Source organism: Nothobranchius furzeri, chromosome 14, assembly GCF_043380555.1.
Source record: "Nothobranchius furzeri strain GRZ-AD chromosome 14, NfurGRZ-RIMD1, whole genome shotgun sequence".
NCBI classification, from domain to species: Eukaryota; Metazoa; Chordata; class Actinopteri; order Cyprinodontiformes; family Nothobranchiidae; genus Nothobranchius; species Nothobranchius furzeri.
This window is the reverse complement of record NC_091754.1, coordinates 19,215,000-19,235,298: the sequence shown is the minus strand read 5'-3', so window position 1 is coordinate 19,235,298 and position 20,299 is coordinate 19,215,000. Positions and strand designations below refer to the sequence as shown.

Here is a 20,299-nt window from a genome sequence, read left to right as displayed (position 1 = left end):
ACTTTTTCCCCGTTTTATATCACTCATAACCAGCCTCACACACAAATAGGCCTTTTCCAACAGCACAGTTCTGAGGGGTCTTTCTTCTGTAACATCTCACCAGGGAGACGTCAAGGGGGCACCCTAACCAGGTCCCCGAGCCGCCTTTGGCTCCTCTCGATGTGGAGGAGCAGCGGATCTACTCCAAGCCCCTCCCGGATGACCCTGCTTCTCACCTTATCTGTAAGGGAGAGTCCAGACACCCGCAATCTCATTCTTTTATTCACTACTCAAAGCTTGTGACCACGGTTGCAACGCAGATTAAACAGTAAACTGACAGCTTTGCCTTTTGACTCAGACCTCTCATCAATAAAGATGTGGTTGTTATATGAAAGATATTTCTATGGTCACTTCTGATCATCTGTAATGACAGAAACTGAAGATCAATCTTACATATTAGCCTTTTTTCATAGTAGTCAAGCTTCTACTAAAATCCAATCTTCTTTTGTGCGTCCCAAAGTAAAACAGACGCGTTTCCATGTGCAGGTTGCAGCCGTTTAACTCATTAACTGCCATTGATGACTTAAGTTGTCATTTTAAATACAATCGCTCGCTGCCACTGATGAAGAAAGTAGTCATTTGCATTTCTTCACTGGGCAGGCGTCAGAACGAGACCCCGGGCCGTTAGAAAAAACATCACGTCTCTAAAGCCGATCTTCATCCGCGTACGTCACGTGATCAGGAAGCAGAAAATCCATGTGTTAGGAGATCATTTAGAGCCGCTGCTGTAAAAAAAAAGGTTAGGCACGAACCAGAAAAGCTTCTGCCAATCACAATTCAACAACGAATAATGAAAAAATGGATAACACTTGAAACACGTGGATTCTTCCTGATGTAAGAGGTGAGTCTCCGCTTAGTTTTGTTAGTTTTGGCGTTGACATTATCATAGAGCACAACGTTCTGTGACTTTTTAAAAAAACGTAAAAACACTCAAAAAAAAAAAAAACTGGCAGCGAGAGGCTTTTCTGTTCAGAGAACAGCCGGAAGTTCTTTTGAGTTTCAGGCACAGTCACCTTTAGAGTCCTGAGGAGGCCGTCCTCCTGTGTTGTGCCACGGCAGGCGGATGGAAGTCCGCAGAGGGGTGTTGCGCTGCTCATCGAGGAAACTCAGGTCTTCCAGCTTTGTGGAACTGGTCGCTGCAAAATAAAGAAACAAATTCATTTGTGGTTTTGTGACTTGGGAGTGCATCTTTCATAACAATCGAGTGAGACAAACATCAGATTAATACTTTGCTGCAGCTGTACCTCCTCTGAGAGGAGCACACAGAAGGAGATGCAAGGCAGTGTGCTTTGACATTTGGAGTTTCCTAGAGGCAGTATGTGCAGAAATCGGTAAAGTGCATCAGAAAGAATAGCAGCATCCCAAAGTTAGGGGAGATGCACTCTGTTCTTCTTTGATTTCATCTGACAGCTACACACAGCACAGCAGTAAGAGGTCTATCCCTACACACACCCCACTGGGCTGGACAGATGGCCTTTATTTATCCTGAAAATAGGAGTCCAGTTGGGGCATGCGATAGATTCATCCTGTTGCCAGTTTGAGCATAGACACTGAGAAATAGACTAACATCCAAAAGTTTGTCAGTAATTCAAGGTAAAAGGTGAAACTAATACATGAGATAGACTTATTTAATTCAAAGCAAATATTTTAAGCCGTTATTTTGTTATAATTATGATGATTAAGGCTTGCTGCTTGTGAAAACCCCAAATTCATTATCTCAGACAATTAGAATATTGTGAAAAAAAAAACATTATTCTAGACCAGTGGTTCTTAACCTGGGTTCGATCGAACCCTAGGGGTTCGGTGAGTCGGTCTCAGGGGTTCGGTGGAGCCTCTGCCGCAGAGGTCCACCCCTCAGTCTAGTCTGCAGTTAGTGGGCACAGTCATTGAATGCGTCCTGCTCGGAGATTTCCTACCGGTCCGCTTTGAGGTCGCTGGTTCATGCAGCAGAGTGCGACCTCATATGGGCTGTATATGTGTCTGAGTGAGACTCCCTACAGGTCCACTTTGAGAGCGCTGGATAAGCAGCAGAGTGAGACCTCCTTCTCAGTCGGGACCAGCGGTGTGCGTCAGTGACGTTGGGTTAGCGTGACGCCGACCCCACGTCCACCTCCAACCGCCAAAACGTGTGACTGTCGGTTTGTCGTGTGATTTCTTACGGAATATTTTAATCCATGCTAACTATGTCGGGCAAAAAAAGAAAGTGGTCGGACGAATATGTAAAACATGGATTTACATGTATCACGGAACGTGACGGGAGTCAGCGTCCCATCTGCATGATTTGCAATGCCAAGTTGAGCAACTCTAGTCTCGCACCTGCAAAACTGAAGGAACACTTCTTGAAGCTGCATGGAGATGGGGAATACAAGAACACAACGCTTGCTGAATTCAAGGTGAAGAGAGCCAGATTCGACGAAAAGGCCACTCTGCCTGCTCTTGGATTCGTACCCATCAACAAACCGATCCTCACAGCATCGTATGAAGTTGCTTATCTGATCGCAAAGCAGGGCAAACCGCACACCATTGGCGAAACACTCGCAAAACCAGCTGCGTTAAAGATGGCGAATCTGATACTCGGAACAGCGGCTGAAGGTAAATTATCCCAAATTCCTCTTTCAAATGACACCATCAGCGACAGAATAGAGTGCATGAGTAAAGACATCTTGGCTCAAGTAGTCGCGGATCTGATTTCAAGCCCGGCAAAATTCAGCCTTCAACTCGACGAGACCACCGACGTTTCCAATCTAAGCCAGCTTGCCGTTTTTGTGCGCTATGTGAAAGACGACATGATAAAAGAAGAGTTTTTATTTTGTAAGCCTCTTACAACAACAACTAAGGCAGCTGATGTGAAGAAGCTTGTGGATGACTTCTTCAGAGACAACAACCTTTCATGGGATATGGTTTCTGCAGTTTGTACGGACGGAGCTCCAGTGATGCTGGGAAGAAAGTCTGGTTTTGGCGCGCTAGTAAAAGCCGACACACCGCACATCATTGTTACACATTGCATTCTGCACAGGCATGCGTTGGCAACAAAAACCTTGCCGCCCAAAATGGCAGAAGTATTAAAAATTGTAGTGGAATGTGTGAACTATGTGCGCAATAGTGCTCTGAGGCACCGCATCTTCAGTGAGCTGTGTAAAGAAATGGGCTCTGAATTCGAGGTACTTCTTTACCATTCGAATGTTCGGTGGTTATCCCGGGGACAGGTGCTGAATCGTGTTTTTGCCATGCGTGTGGAATTAGCCCAGTTTTTGCAAGAGCACCAACATTGTCATGCAGATTGCTTCAAAGATTCTGAGTTCATTCTCATTTTAGCATACATGGCTGATATATTCGCAGCTCTCAATCATCTAAATCAGCAGATGCAGGGTGGTGGAGTTAACATAATGGAAGCAGAAGAAAACCTGAAGGCTTTTCAAAAAAAGTTACCGTTATGGAAACGACGAGCAGAGAACAACAACTTCGCAAACTTCCCCCTTCTGGACGACTGTGTAAGTAAGATCGAAGATGTGTGTGGACTTGGAGACATATCTGTACCCATGGAACTGAAGCAAACAATTGCCACACACTTAGATGAGCTTGCGAAGTCTCTCGATGGATACTTCCCAACAAGAGCATCATATCCAGCATGGGTGAGACAGCCGTTCATGTTTGCTATTGAGACAGCAGATGTCAATGATGAATACCTCGACGAAATCATTGAACTTCAGCAGAGCCAGGTTCAACAGCAACTCTTCGGAACAACAACGCTCTCAACGTTTTGGTGTCAACAAATGGAAAAGTATCCAGTTATTGCTAAGAAGGCCCTGGATTTTTTTGTACCATTTGTTACAACATATCTTTGTGAGCAATCGTTTTCGAGGATGCTGGACATAAAAACTAAGAAAAGGAACAGACTTTGCTGTGAAAATGACATGAGACTGGCACTTTCCAAGGTGAAGCCACGCATATCTGAACTGGTCTCTCAAAGGCAACAGCAGAAGTCACACTGAGGTAAGTTGTTTTGAGTTCATGCACTGTGTTGGTTTTGTTATTTGAACAAGGTGATATTAATGCACAATTCATTTCGTAAACCAGTAAAAAAAATCATATTTTATTTTTTACTAAAGAAGGGTTCGGTGAATGAGCATATGAAACTGGTGGGGTTCGGTGCCTCCAACAAGGTTAAGAACCACTGTTCTAGACTCAGGTGTGTCCAACCCTGGTCCTTAAGATCCCCTATCCAGCGTGTTTTATACCTCACCCTGCTAATGCAGTGGCTGAATCACATGTTCCACAGCTACTCCGGCTCTGCAGACAGCTGCTAATCACCACTGATTCAAATCAGGTGCGTTGAAAGAGGGAAACTTCTAAAACATGCTGTATGGGGGCTCTCGAGGACCAGGGATGGGCACACCTGGGGGGTTCTCGTGCCTTTAGATGGTCTCTCAGTCTAAGACTAATTACTGATTTTAGTGCTGGACGATTTATCGAAAATGTATCGATCTCAAACCTTCTGACTCTAACCGATATTTTTCTCATGTCGATAAATTCAATTAAAAAATGAAAAGCTGCGTGTAGGTTGGCGACGTTCATGTCACTTTAAGAAGCTGTACCCCTTCGAGTCACATGACAGCGTGACTTCATGTAATACACGTGACAGCCCCATCTAGTGGACGTTTGTTTTAGCTCATTAATGTAGTTATCGTCCATTTATCGTTATCGAGGTGAACTCCTCGGTATATTGTAATATTGATTTTAGGCCATATCGAAAAGCCCCCACTGACATAAATGGATCTTTGCACCACATTCTAATTTTTCGAGTTTCACCTGAACACATCTCATCTACAACGTTGAAGAAGATGAAATACGGGTTAATCTCACATCCATGCCTCATTTTTTATTCACATTTTTGCCTTTTTAAAACCCATAAATCTAATTTACAGCTTTGATGATGAACTCAGACCAAATTGGCTTCAGAGAAGAAGAAAGACAATCACTCCAGCTGGAGATGTTTTCTATCCTAAAAACAGACGACGCCTCCTTCAGAAACTTTTCGATGAGGCAGCGATTTAACTTGCGATTCGAAGCATCAAACTGTTAATAGATTAAAGATGTGCGTTAGCACAACAAGGCGTCTCCTCCAATAGCAGCCCGGCTTTTCCATCATGGTTCATTCCCTTGTGGCCTCGTTGATGAGCTGAAAGCCTCTGTTTTCTTCTTGATCTGCCTCAGATGAGTGAGGCTGTCACAAACACTCAACCACTCTCTTCACTTCCTCTTTTCCTCACTTGGTTGCTAACTTGCTCCCTGGAATGTCCCACTAATTAAAAACCCGTCTGCTGAGCTGCAACAATAATAACAGAAGGCCCTAGAGTTGCTTTTACTGCTGCAGACCGCACTCTCCTGCGTCACTACGCTGGGCAGGATTTAATTCTTTGCAAATTAAGTGAAAAAGAAACAATCCCATGCAAACAATTAGTCTGTAAGTGCAAAGCAATACATACCTGAGAGCCTAACAAACTCGTCATTAAGCAAACAACTACTTACATCCAGCAGCAGAGCCGAGAGGGGCAGCGGGAATTCTGAAAGCCAACCGCTGCTCTTCAGCAGGAAAATACTTGGACAAGCAGGCAAACTGGGAATAGAATCTTAGCTAAATCTGTGGAAAGTCATCCCAGAGGATGAGCTCACTGAGAGCACAAGAGTAGCTCCTCCATCTTACTTCTCCCATGTAGACACACACTCACACTCATGCAGCAGACCACTCCCTGTGTTCTCAATCACAGCACAACGTCAGGCACATGCTAAATGAATCTGATGCCTTCCAGAAGAGCCTGTGCATGACTGGGGGTTTGAAGATATTGACATTTTTTTCAGATAAAAGGTAAGGTAGTATTGCTAAAGTGGGTGTGATAAGGCCAGGCGTAATACTAGCCTTGAATTAGGCTCATGTGGATTTGATTTAAACTGGCTTTTATCTTTTTTCTTGTAATTTATGTACAAAAACCTATAGATATATAAAACTAATAATCTATAGAGGTTGATAGATCGATAGATCAATATAAAAATATCACCCATGTTTATGTCCTATATTTGGATAACATTATGTGGAGTACAGGTACTTTTCTCTAAATGAAACACTGGTTGTAATTGATGAAAACAAATAAAGCCAATTAATGATGGTCTCACTCCTTTTCCAAAGCTCGTCTACGACAGAACCATACGAATGATGTAGCGTTCAGCTCTGGACATGCAAACCGGTGCTCCAAGGCTTCTATCCACCAGGCAACAATGCCTCAATTGTTGTATTTCATTAAGTCGTATTACTTGCCATCATCACCTCTTCTCAGCCAAAGAAAATTCCCCTTCTAAAGACCAAATTATCGTCTAAAACCGGTTCTTGTCCGCCACTCTCTGAACTCCCTCCTACTCGAGCACGGCTCTGCTCAGTGATAAAACTTACATGCAACGTCTTGAAGTTTGAACTTGCAGTTCCTTTGAAGCTGTACAAATGTGGCAGGCTGTATTCTTATGAAAAAGTGATCTCTTTTTTTCCTCGAGGCAGGTCTGCTCTTTGAAACCATCTGTTCAGTGTATCCCATCCCAGAAATGAGAATGGGACGAAGCCCTGGTTCTGTAACCACCGCACAGCCTGAACCCCTCTAGTTAAACTGTCTTCTCTTGACCGCTGAAGGGAGTGACCAATACCTTCTCGCCCTCTGAAGTAGTGTGTTACACAGGCACCAGGAGTTTCCAGAGTCAGCTTTACTGTGTAATTTTTACTTTTCTTGCTAAAATCACGGCAATATAATTGTTTGTGTTGAGATGGATGAATGCGTAATGAAGCTAGAGGCAACCAAAGCTAATTATTACTGTTATAATTATCACAGCCTAATGCTGAGATAAGTGTAACAGTATTTTCCAAAGATTGCAAGGCACAGGCAGTGAAACGAACATGTAAAAATCACTAAAGGCATCATGACAGTGCGTCACTATTCATTATAAAAGAAGGTTTTTACTTTGTGTAAACTGCTGTGTCAAAACTTTGAGAAAAAAGGAATTTTGTATGAGGAGGGAAATATGTTAACTTTTCTTAGACTCCCAATATTTAGGCAAAACAGAAAAATAAAACATTTCAGCAAAATTTTTGAAACTGTACTCAGTCGACATCGCCCAGCCCAGCAACTGTATACACTTAATTACTAGTAATACATTCACGAAAGGAAAGTTACGACTTTTTTCTCAAGCTATAATAGTTCAATGGTGTATAAAATGCTCAAGGTTTTGCACTAAATCCGCCTTACATAACATGATTTCAGTAGTTTTATTCTTCACAGTTTCAAAAGCTTCCAGAAGGAGCCATTTCAAGGCTCTGTCACTTTAAGAAAACAGGCTGGGCCTGGCCACACCCACCCATCCCCCGCTCAGGCTGCTATTGACTCCTTGCAATGCACCAACGTCACCTAATCACGTGGGTCCAGACTGGTGGACGGCAAAAGCATGTAAACAGTGAGCGACACGATTACTAAACAAAGGGAAAAGTAGAGCCTGAAATTGTTTTTGCGATCAAAACAAAAACAAAACTCCTCCAGCATTCCTTCAACCAGTTCATGCCCAGTTCAGTTATCAGAAGTAGCGCATCTAGCCGGGACTCATAGAGAGCAGTATCTTAACTAGCTTACCAACGTTAGCTTACGTTCTCTCTGCAGCTGTTCACCGATGTAAACATGTTGCTGACTTTGCCTAAATTCACCCCTCTGGATTTATAACTTTATGTTATAAACAGCGTTTCACTTTACACCAAAGCTGATTTTTAAAAAGTCCGGATCCCTACCAGCTTCTGTTGCTGGTGGTGTTACCGGGTTCAGCTGCTGCTCTCACACCAGAATGAGAAGATCTCTGAACGCCGACGCTCATATAAATAAATAACGTAATTTTAACACATGTAATCATACATCGGAGCTTTAATATTGTTAATAATTGACTCGCTTTACACTACAGTGGACGGAGCGCAGCCTCCGTGGTGAAATACCCATCCATCAGGATTATCAGTAACTAGTATAAACACATCACATTTATCCCTGTCTTCCTCGTGAAATAAATGAACGTTAATCTTACCCGGTAAAAACCTGTTCGCTGCAAATCTGAGGCCTACTAGTCCGCTTGTTGATCACTGCAGTTCGTCTCCATCCTCAGTCTCCATCAAAGTTATTAAAAAGAAAAAATGAGTTGAGTTTACATCCTTGTCTGTTAGTGCAGCCGACCACTCAGCAAGCTAAAACCATTTTACTGTCAAATTACCTAAATAAAAGAGATAAAAGGCTACAAACTGGCTTGTTCTGACTACCTTCACTGAAGTTTCTACGGGTGTAAACGGTCTTTTTGCCATCCGTCATGGCGAAGGGGGCGGTCACGAGTGGCGTGACGTCACGTGCAAAGGGTCAATAAGCTGAGAAGCTCCGATATCTGGGAGGGGCTCAGAGTAGCAGCAGCTCTCTCTTGGGAAGTGGTTCTATTCTAGTTCAGCTTGGTTTGGTCCTAAAACCAAACACTGACAGAAAATTCATGGCTGGGTTTCTTTTTCACGTTTGGAGAGTTTATAGAGACAGTAGAGACCTACATGGCAGCCCTAAAGGATGCAAATGGCGAGTTTTGCATAATATGTCCTCTTAAAAGCAAATTACCTGAATTAAATAGCTTAACTGTTGACAAATTTCATCTGGAATAATGTTTATAAAAATATCCATATTTTAATGCAACAGACAGAAAACCTCACTTGACAAAAATTGCCTCAAAATGCGACGTGCAGAGAATATTTTCATACCATGAACCTATTTGGCAGACCCCGACTGTAGTGCTGTCAGCCACTGTTGAATGGTGAGCTTTTTAAATAACCGGTGTCTGCATTAGGAGTCAAATCTGCCCGACTGTCTAAAGAGCAAAAGCACAGCAGCAGGAAAACGACACGCGTCAAAACCGCCACCTCTATAATTTTCTATTATAACTCCCCACACCCTGCCCAGCGACTTCTTCACACCATTTTTAAGCATCAAGTCTTTAAATAAAAACATATTTTCATGCCCACTTGTCTGGACTAAACAGCTCTCTCCTCTACTTTTATAGCAGCACTGAATGAAGAAAGATTTGACCTGGTTGCATCTTTAGCAGCTTTGGAGGGTTTTAAAACACTCTAAACCTTTCTGGGGCGTTTTTGTTTTAAATTAGTGCAGCAATAATAGATTATGACTTGAATAAGGAAGGATTAATAAAGACTTCAAGTGAAGCCTAATAAGTGCTTAATGCCATTACGAGTGAAGATGCTACAAAACAAACGGTTGAATATTCATAAGACATCAGCAGGGAGCTGTCAGTCAAACCGTCCTGTAGCAGCAGACAGTAGATATTTAATCCAGATCTCTGAATGAGTGTTTAACTAGTCCCAGTCTGTTAATGGGATTCCACTAACGGCCTCCGAACTCAGACTGATTGATCTCAGAAGCCCTTTTCTCCCTCTTTTACCTCCTGCTGCGACACAGAAGCATCAAACAGCCCTCTGAAAAACGGACATTTGGGAAGATGCCTCTGTGACCTTTTCAAAACGTGCCGGAGGACATGAATGGCTTATCTGTTTTCTTTTTGTTTTCATTTCAGTGTCTGAATGAAGCCGATCGGCGTCGACATTAAAGCCGGTGCCGGGTGTGGATTCCATGGCTCCAGGGAGACATCCCAAACTCTGATGATGCTCGGTCAGAATAAAAGAACAGCCAGCAAAAAAAAAAAAAAAATTTAAAATAAACAGCAGAAGGCCCTCACAAATGACATGCGCGTACAGGATATCTGATAAAACCCATTCTGCCTTTTCTACTTCATGCAACACAACGGTGTCCTAACACATTAAAGCTCTTTTTGCTGCACCAGCTAGAGGGACTCAACTTACTAATTACCCTTTTGCAAACATCCTTGATAAACTAATTGCATTCACACAGAAAAGTTAATCGTTTCCAATCAACACAAATTTGTTTTATTATCGCCGTGCCGGTCCCATTCCAGCATTTATTAGAGAAACAACTTGTGCAAGAATCCTTCTGTTAATCCTCCACAGGCTCTGGTGGGAACTCAGTCGAATGAAAAATCTAAGAGCTGTTATTTTTGATGAGGCAAGCTCAGGGCAAGAGTCGGGCCTGTGAAACAGACACCTTCAGAATACGAGATAAGAGTGTGCGCTACATCAATACACCTGGCAGCTCAGAGCAGGTAACCGCTAGCAGCTACAACGACGCAATGAAACATTAGAGCTAGAAAACATCTCAATCGCTACATCTGAGCAACCCAACCAGCTCAGGACTTCCAATGTGCAGAAAGACTGCTGATAACACTATAAAAGGCTTTATAAAACCCGTCCATTCACTAGATCAGGTTTATGCTGCAGTACACAAAAACAGAAACAACCACATTGACTTGTAGCTACAGCTAATCAATAATCAATCATTTATCTAGCGTTCGTGTCTTTGGACTGTAGGAAGGGGGAAGCCATGCAGGCGAGAGGCAGCATGCAGCAGTCAGGTCATAACATGTCATTACGTTACCGTCTGTTTTAATGAAATATTAGCTCAGGGAAGCATTACTTATTAAAATGTTGCATGTTTGGAGGGAAATTTCATGCAATATATCAAACCTGCACACCGCTAATGCAACGTATGTCTAGTTTAAATTCCCTGTTAAATACTAGAGATTTACAGGGTTTATCTATGGCTGATACTGATATGTAAACATCATGGATATGTGCTGATTTTCATGGCCAATCTGCATGTTTTTCACTTCATTTGCATGCTAAAATGACATTAATAATATTTGATGCACAACATTTCTGAAGCAGTTTTTAAACACTGAATTTAACCAACTCTTGACTCCTAATATTGTGCCCAGCTCACAATTAAAAGCTAACATTTATCAAAACAATCTATGAACTGACCAACTACTAAATAAAATGGGTAATTAAAGGCGTGAAACACTGAAAAAAATATTCTTTGATTAATATTTCTATTATAATCGGTCACTGAGGTTTTCATGCAGGCTGAACATAAAAATAGTCTCGTACACCTGTCTGCTGCACTAGCTTTTGACGGAAAATAGATGATGAATTGCTAGGATTTGAAAAACCTGAAAGTGTGACATCACACCGTCACTTAACTTCCATGGACTCACCCATCTTGACTTGTGATGGGGAAGGCTGTTGTTCTTTTAGCATCCATCAAACTGCAGAGAACGCCTCGGCTATTAGAAGCTAATCTTTAGCATTAGCAACTCCACCACACAACAGAACTCCTTCAGGCTTGTGTTATTTGTGGAGCTAAAACATCAATGTTGCAGAGCAAATTGAGTCAGTGGTAGAGTTGCATTGTTGTTATCCATTCAGAGGAGAGATGTCCAAATATCAGGAAATAATACTAAATCCTGCCGTCTGAAGCTCTCCTCTGATGTTTTCTAGTTCCTGAAACTGGCGCACAGGAGTTTTCCCCCCCAGAGTTTCACTATCAAGGCATTCATTCCTACTAGAGACCACTGCAAATGTATGGATTAAAAAGGTGTTCCACGCCTTTAAAAAAAAGTCAATAATGTTTAAGAGCACTTATTATGCAGATGATATTCAGAAATGTACTTATACGGTAATCGCAGATTTGCCCGACTTTAACTTGGCTCCAAATAAGAGTGTATTGGCCGATGTAGATATATTTAAAAAAAAATCATAAATATGAGCCCAATAAATCAGCCAATCAATGCATTTGTCTATTCCTGATCTAAAGGACATGTTTACAGATAACTCACATAATAGGCTGAAGCAGAGAGACCCAGGAAAAGGCCACTCGCACATCTACTAGTTTCTCTAAACATCTTTGATTGCATGAAATCTTTGCTGATAAATATGTGCAATGCCCAGAGATCTTTCTACTTTGAGGAATTCTAATAGAGAAGAAATCTTCCACCGTTCAAAGTGGTAAACAACATTGCCCGTACGCCAACATAAAGAATAAAATACTCTTCAAGAGCATTGGCATTAAGGCCTTCTTTTGTATCCGATGCTGCAAGATGACCCTGTGCAACTGGCAAAAAGCCAGACTTAATAAACTGGTTGATCCCACAGAGAAAAAACATCTACAGACTTAACTTGTTGCAATTCATAGACATAAAAAATAGTTCAAGATGTCACATTTAGAGTTGTTCTGCTTCCATGGGAATGAGGCTAAGCAGCAGCCAGGTGCTGCTAATCAAACCTCGGACTCATTGAAAAAATGTGAACTTTTGACAGTTTGATGCTCTGCAGCATTCAGGTGGTGTGTTAACACAAAACCCTCAGCAGTGATCTTAAAGAAGCTATTGTTGCTGGCCAACAAGCCGGAAAAAGCACAGGTGGACAGTAGAAAATATTCTAGATGGTTGCCAATTTTCACATGAGGGCACGTTCCAACAGGTTCGCATCAAGGTCAGAACGCACAATGTACAAAGAGATAACTTTAAAAAAATCTCAATTAAAGCATATCAGACTACACAGGCCTCATATTACTGACAGTATAATGTTTACCCATAATGAACTGCGGTTCATTTGATAAAAATTTGTTCATAGCATAAAAGTATCGATTTAAGCTGTCCAACTGTCAAACATGGCGGTGGAGGGACAGTGATTTGGGTTTGTTTTTGCAGCTGTAGGCACATTTGAGTTATTACTGCCGAACTACGGCATGCAACAAGAACATTTATGTGAAGCACAGCATGAAATGTATTGATTAAATTCTGACAGGAAAACAAAGTGTTGCAGAAGGACCAAGTTTCTCTACAACTGCACAAAGACGATAGCCTAGAAATGTAGACCAACTGTAGTAGAAGCAGTCTAGCCATGCTCCACACTAGCCTCTGCAGGTCTACCATTGGCCTGCACAATTTTGTGTCTTGCCAATCTCAGCACTACATTTGTTGGGTAGGCTTAAAACCAGAACTGCAAAGGAAAAAAACTACAAAGATGGAGTCGGCTCAGGAATGGTGCTCGTTTGAAAGGGCTTTGGCATCAACTTTGAACGGTTTTTAGACGTGGGCTTTTCTTTTGAGTCGTGAGCAAATTTATTTCAAAAAAGGATTTTTGCTGCTTCGTCTTCGTGGACGGCGTGTGTCACACTGCCCCGTTGACTGACTTCCATCGCGTTGTTCGTTCCTCCGATTGGTCCTAGCATTGTCCAATTGCATGTGGAGACAGGGTGACAGACAACGTCTGTGCTCTATCTATGGGTCGTGACCAGACTACATGGCTTGCCAGTCTACAAAGATGGTTAAAGTAAAAGAAATCAAGATAATATTTCTACAAGCTACTGAATCATAAGATTTTATTTATTTATTTATTTATTTATTTTACACAAAGCTTCTGCCTTAGGACTTTTCTTTAATAGACATTGACAGCTTTTTCCCCCCCGTCTGTATTCATGTTTAGATCGAATAATAAAATGGAATGTTTTTTTTTATTATGTGTCGTTACATAAAACCTGGGATTTGTGAAAAGATGTCCTTGTCTTTTTGAGTTTAGGGTGTAAAAGCAGGAAAGATAATATTTACTTTCATGCCTACCTCCTGTTTAAACTCATACTGCAAATTTAAACCAGCATCGTACTGGAATTTGCTGCCATCTGCTAGAGCGACCATGAAGAAAAGGCTCAACACAACACGAGCAACACTGACACTAAACAACTGGCTGATTAAAAAACCAATACCAAACAACAAAAAACATTTCTCAACTCCATGCTCATACGCACGGCTGTAATGGGAATGAAAAAAATAAGTTACACTAAAACATTCAAACTCGATTAGATTGCACTCAATTAAACCATGTCATCTCCAATCTTTGATTACATATACGTAACTCGCAGCCAGCTACAATGAAGAAACAATTTCTTCATTTTTCAGACGTGGTTGTCAGAATAATCATTATCTCTCTGCTGAATGCGATTCCCTTGAGCGTTAGTGGAGAAGAAGGACTATTCCCAGCACACCGTGATCCCTAAACCGCCTGGTTGGAGCCATAAATGAAGCTGTCTCACCGTGTCCTTGATGTCCTCTCCCATGGTTTTGCCACACGGCATAAAATCTAAGGTGTGAATTGTCAAGGTCCCCTGAGGGCAACGCTGCATAACTATGACATCAGCCCATAAACACCGCTTCACGCACGGAAACAAGCACACATCCACTTGCAGAGATTTCCTGGTGTGCTAGCTTTATGAGCCGGCGCTCGTCTAGACAACTCAACTTTATGCCACACAAAGTAAAAGATAAGACACAGTATCGTCACGATGAAAACCCCTCAGTAAACAAACAGCAGGAAAAACTGCAACGTCTTGGCCGCCAGTCTGAGTGCACTCGTGTTTTATGTTTCTTCTGTGAGTTCAACCCAACTTGCCCTCTGCTCCTGTAATTTCACCTCATCAGTGAAACCGTCTGCAGGAGCAAGGTGACATTTTTTAGCTCCAACGCTGTTTAAAACATCTTTCTTTGTCCGCCCTTGAGACTAAAACCTGATTTTCTGCACAATCTACCCTGTCCCTAAACGGCAGTTTAGCTTTAACCTGCACTCGCCGGTCCCTTAAACAAGTGCTGGACTCACGCCCTTCATGTTTATATTGTTGTTATTTCAAGTTTCCATGAAACCTCAGCCTGAGCTTAGACAGCTACCCTTGGTATGCAGTAAAATCATCACCCTCTAGTTATACAGCACTGTGGACGAGACTGCTGGTGATTTCAGAGTCAACTAAACATCCAATAACTCTGTGAACTGAGAGCACAGCGGAGCACAATGTGATGGCTCATGAATAGCAGCTCTATCATTAGGTCAAGGTCAGCAGCAATGGCAGCAAAAACCAGCAAAAGGGGAAAAAGGGGGCACTGAGTTAGATCAACAACTGTGACAGCTGTGCGGATATCGTGAGCCGAACCACAACAGGGAGGTTCAAGGGTAGGAATGCAGAACAGATCAGCCGGGCAGAGACTTGTGTTCAGGTCTGACAGGTCAGTCAGAGCTCAGGCTCAATATGCAGCAGCTGCCTAATCCGAAGCTTCTGCCCCGCTGAGAAAAGCACAACCTGGACACATTTCTGCTGCACCTCCATATGCTTTTAGGGGTTTCTAATTCGTTTAAAGCTCTCATTCACATCTGCTGTGGTCTCTTGTAAAAATAAACAACTTGAACATCTAGTTTCTGTGGGTGGAAAAAAAAGCTCTGGCGCTCCCGTTTCAGTAGGTTGAAGATAGCCGGAAGAGCAGGGGACAGAAAACAGCAGGATTTGGAGTCTTTCGCATTACTATTCATAATATATGAATATCTTGCTTGTGACTGGCTAACTGCGATGCGACTCTACCACGGACTCTGTTTGCTCTGCAATGTTGATGTTTTATCTCCACAGATAACACAGCCTGGAGGACTTCTGTCGTGTGGTGAAGTTGCTAATGTTAACTCATTCACTGCCAGCCGTTTCCTGATCACTAACGGCCTTCGCTGCCAGCGTTTCTCACCGTTTTTACTGTTTTTTTAAGAGTCACAGAACATTGCGCGCTAGCATGATGTCGATGCCAAAACAACCAAAACAAAGCGGAGACTCACCTCTTACATCAGGAAGAAGCCGCGTGTTTCGAGCGTTATCAGTTCTTTCATAATCCGTTGTCGAATTGTGATCGGCAGACGCTTTTCCGGTTCGCGCCTCATTTTTTTTACAGGAACGGCCCAAAACGATCTCCAAACACATGGATGTGTTGCTTCCTGATCATGTGATCTGTGACGTATGCGGATGAAGATCGGCTTCAGGGCTGAGATGTTTGTTCTCTCAGCGCGGGGGCTCGTTCCGATGCTCAAACAGTAAAAAAAATGCAAATGACGACTTTTGTCGTCGTTGGCAGTGAATGAGTTAATGGTTAACTTCCAAGAATAGCCAAGAGGTTCTATGCTCTCTCCTCTTGACGCTAACCAACTAGAGCCTTCCCTGTCTTAAGCCAAGATGGGTGAGTCCAAGAATGCTAATTTACAGTGTGACAGATCTGTGTGGCTTTTTCTGACTCAAACGTTTCCCCACAATTTTATCTTTCAGCAGCTAATGCAGGAAATAGGGGTAGAAGACTAGTTTCACATTCAGCCTGAATGTGAAACTCGGGAGCGACCGGTCATTTTTCAAAAACAAGTAAAAACGGTTGGCCCCTGAATTTGCTCTTTTAAGACTAAAACGGATTGAATTTAAATATTTCTTACCAGCAACAGAGTTTGGTCTTGGCATCATCAAGGAGGAGGATGTCGGCGGAGGGTACTGACTGGGTACCTCAGGTGAGTGACCTGGAGGTCGCGGTGCTGGTACGTGGGACGGCTGTTGCTGGTGTTCAGTCCTAGACGGGGTGTCAGCTGGTGTTGTTGTGGCACTGCTGGAGTCTTCCTCCACCACAGGGGAGCACGTGTCAGCCCGGACACTCTGTGCCAGGCCATGGCGCCCGCTGCTTCTTAGGCTGCCATCCTTACTCCACTCGAGGCTGGAGCCACTGCGGTCATCGTTCTCTGAAGAACTAGTGATGGTGGCTGCATCGAGGTGGAAAAAAAACAGGATCATTTAGACACATTATGAATTTTTATCCAGGTTAATCTGAGAAAAGAAGCTGTAATAGAAGTTTAAATAACTTTTTTTTCCCTTAACAGTCCCATCAACACGGCTCAGAAGCTCATTTCATATTCACAGCGGGTCTCTTTGCAATAATGAAAGCAAGGAAGCAGGATAGCTTAGATTTGTTGATTTATTTCCTTTTTCTTGTTTTCCGTAATCGATTTAAAGATGCATTTTATAAAACAGTTGCTGTGTAAATCTAAGTATCGTTGCAGGTAAAAAAAAGAGTGCACACCTACATCTGTAAAAAGCTGTTTCTGATTTGTTCAGACAGGTGTTTTGTTTACATGGGAACAGATCCACTAATCCTCTAACACAGTGATGCACGCTGAGCAGAGCTGAATTCACACAACCATGAGCTGCTAGATGAAAAACCATTAACGCAGTCTGAGTGACCGGCCACCTGGCTGTGCTCGCTGCAGACACGCTTGATCTGGATTTCATTACGCCGCAGCACATTGCATCATCATTAATAGAGCAAACACACTCTGGACCTTGTGACTCCTGCTCTCTTTATCTATGCAAACAGGAAGCTCCAACATCCAACTCCGCTCTCGTTTAGGAGAAAAGGAACAGATTAAACTTCGGGTCCTGCCCAAATTTAGACTATTTGCATTTTTTTCTCACAAGATAAAAGAAACCGTGATTTTAGGCCTCTTTAAACGCCTTCTTTAGGCACCCTTTGCAGCTGTTGTGTAAATTTTGTTTAAAAGAAAACTTAATGCGCCACAAAGTTAAATAAATGTTCTTTTCAAACTAGAGCCAGGGTGAAAACTTCAAAGCACAGGAGACATTAATCACAGGAACAGCTTTGAACCATTTTTCCAGACTGATGGGGGTGGCGAGATGCTGAAGCCCAGTGATTCTGAACATTACCCAACACACACTAATGGTACATAAAACACTTACATGCTTAAGTCCATACATCTTAAATAAAGTTAAATGTCATCATGTTTTAGCATTAATCTCTTTGTGTTCTGCAGCTCTAAACATTTATTAGAAAAGAAAAAAGAGCTGCTCAGTTACATCCTCATGATGTCCACGACTGCAGACTCATTCCATTGTGTTTCAAGAGAGAAGGCAGGGAATTCTCTGATCCTTAAAACGTCTTAAATGTGATTTTCCATAATAAACAATTTAAAAATCCTTAAATTATAACAAGTAATCCTCAAAACCAGCGCCCAAAAGTTTTTAAGACATCACAGACCCGACAAACAAGATTGTTTTGTTTCATTTAGAAATTGCTTTTAATTGATCAAAGTCTGAATTGGTGTTTTTGCATCTGAGACAGGCATGAGAGGAACTACCGACATTTGTGTGTGTGTGTGTGTGTGTGTGTGTGTGTGTGTGCGTGCGCGCGTGTGTGCATGTGTGTGTGTGTGGTGTGTGTGTGTGTGTGTGTGTGTGTGTGTGTGTGTGTGTGTTAGTCACTTTAGCTAGTGGGCGTGTGAGCCACAGGGAGGTGCATGTTTAGTGGATCTGCATTGTTTTTGCAAAAACATGCACTTTCATCCTCTGCAGAGCAGTTATCTCTATGTTTGTGTTTTTTGCAGCACTTTTAGTTCCAGTGGAGGTCTGGACAGAACTATTTGCAAAGGCGGTCACATCTAGGGGTAGGGAATATATCAGGCCGATTTTTACCATTATACACTGACTGTCCGATATTTCTCCTCAGTAAAGCTGATTTAAAGTCAGGCACATCCTCGGACAGCCCAGTGCTGTTGCAGAATTTAATTCAAAAGCATTTTACTTTCACCAATAACATCTGCATAATAAATACTCTAAATGAGATTTATTTAGGTGTCTGACTTTAACACTGAAAAATGCATAAAAGTTAATTTGTTAAATTCAGAGATACAAAATTAAGCAGCTTCAGAAATTCTGTGCATTAACGGATGTTATTAGTGACATCTTTGCATGAAAAGAGGTGAAAAATGTCTCGATACCGGCCATGGAAATCGTCAGACGCGATATACGTCTCCTACATATCGACATCCGCTATTGAAAAACCAATATCAACCTCCAGTCACCTGATCCTTTTTCACTCCAAGAATGTAAGGTCTTAAGTTTAATCACATGAACCTTAATAAGGCGTGTTCAGCTTGGCTTCCTGCAGACACCCTGAGATGGTTTGTTTTTGGATATCCGTGTGTATTAACACCATTGTTGTGCATCTTCAGGGTTTGGTTTTAGAGTTGGTTTAAAAACAGAAGCCTGAACGAGTTGATGGCCGAGTGAAAAAGCAGAAATTGTCACATTTCTACAAATTTGTGTTCTTCAATTTTTGTTCCATCTGTCAATGCAAGAACTAAAGAAAAAAACAATTTCAAGTCCGTCAGACTAGCTTTGTTAGCTTTGTTTGTGTGTCACTGAATGACTTGTGCACCATTTCCACAAAAATCAAGAAAGAGCTAAAAGATGGAAGAAATTACAACTCAGAAATCCTTCAAATGGCACAATTTCCTATTCCTAGAATCTTACTTTAAATACGTTTCTAAAACTCTGAGATCTCCTGGTCAGAATTCCTGTAGCGATGCCTCGAACGATTAATTTTGATTTGCATCAAAGTCTCTAGCTGGAAGACATTATATCACAGCTTTCATAAATTATTCACAAGCTAGCCGTGATATTGCTGTGAGAGGACAGAGTGACTGACTCATGGCAATCAGTACTATCAGCTCTAGAGAGCTGAAATCGTTTTGATTGGACTTTGAATTACCATGCATTTTCCCAATAACATGGTGGTCTTTTTACCAGTTTTTCATTGCGCACTTTGACTTGTCTTTGTTTGAATTGCATCTTGTATCGTTTCAGTTCACAAAGGGATTTGGCCCTTAGACACAGCTGCTGACTCAAACATCAATAAATAACAGCAGACTCGTGACAGTCTCACTCTAAATATTCACAACCTATTTTCAGAATAAATCTTGAGCATTTCAAAAGCAGCCAGAGAACTGAAACAGCAGATGAATTAATGCATCAATAGGCCTCACCATCTTCCTGTCAGCTTGTGTAAATCCCCAGATGTCTTCTAGGGATATTACCAGAGATTCAGCACAACACTCAACTGCTGCAACTGTCAACTCGTCACTCTCTGATGATGCAGCAGCTTTATACAAACCCGCTGACTGACACAAAGGGTGAACATTATGTGACACAAATGCTATTCGGTCTCCAGAAGTTTGACAGCGCAACAAATGACTGATGACGCACCGGCGCACGCGCTGCAGGTGAGAGGGAAAACTTCCGAAATGAAAAACAAGATGATAAAGAGGCTTTAAGGAAACCACTAGATTTTTGGGAGAGGATCAGAAAAGGTGGCTCAGTATGCGCGGAGAAATATTTAACGAAAATTTGAAACGATAAGATAAAAAAATGTCTACACTGAGACCATGCTCATGCGTAGCCAGGTTCTTATAATGCCAAATATCCATACCCGCCCATCTAGGAAAGAAACCTTTGTCAACAACTCCTCGTTTTCAGCAAAACAACCCCGGTCATTGTGAAACACATTAATATGCATGCCATGCCTGTAGGTGGCAGCAGTTCCCCAAATCATCGACGTCTTTGCTGAAAAGCATGTGGAATAACACAAGCCGTCCTAC

General features: G+C 42.1%; 1 protein-coding gene across 7 annotated transcripts in view; it reads right to left on the bottom strand.

The window, feature by feature from the left end:
• Positions 1 to 20,299, bottom strand: part of tanc1b (tetratricopeptide repeat, ankyrin repeat and coiled-coil containing 1b) — a 143,998-nt gene that overhangs the window by 36,374 nt on the left and 87,325 nt on the right. For all 7 annotated transcript variants that reach the window (XR_008564430.2, XM_015966599.3, XM_015966600.3 and 4 more), the window contains 2 exons: positions 16,295 to 16,612; positions 1,053 to 1,175 (listed from right to left, as the gene is read on the bottom strand). Coding sequence is in view for 6 of the 7 variants with exons in the window: in XM_015966599.3 (XP_015822085.1) it covers positions 1,053 to 1,175; positions 16,295 to 16,612 (441 nt within the window). In the remaining variant the exon portion in view is untranslated. The remainder of the gene's footprint in view (positions 1 to 1,052; positions 1,176 to 16,294; positions 16,613 to 20,299) is intronic.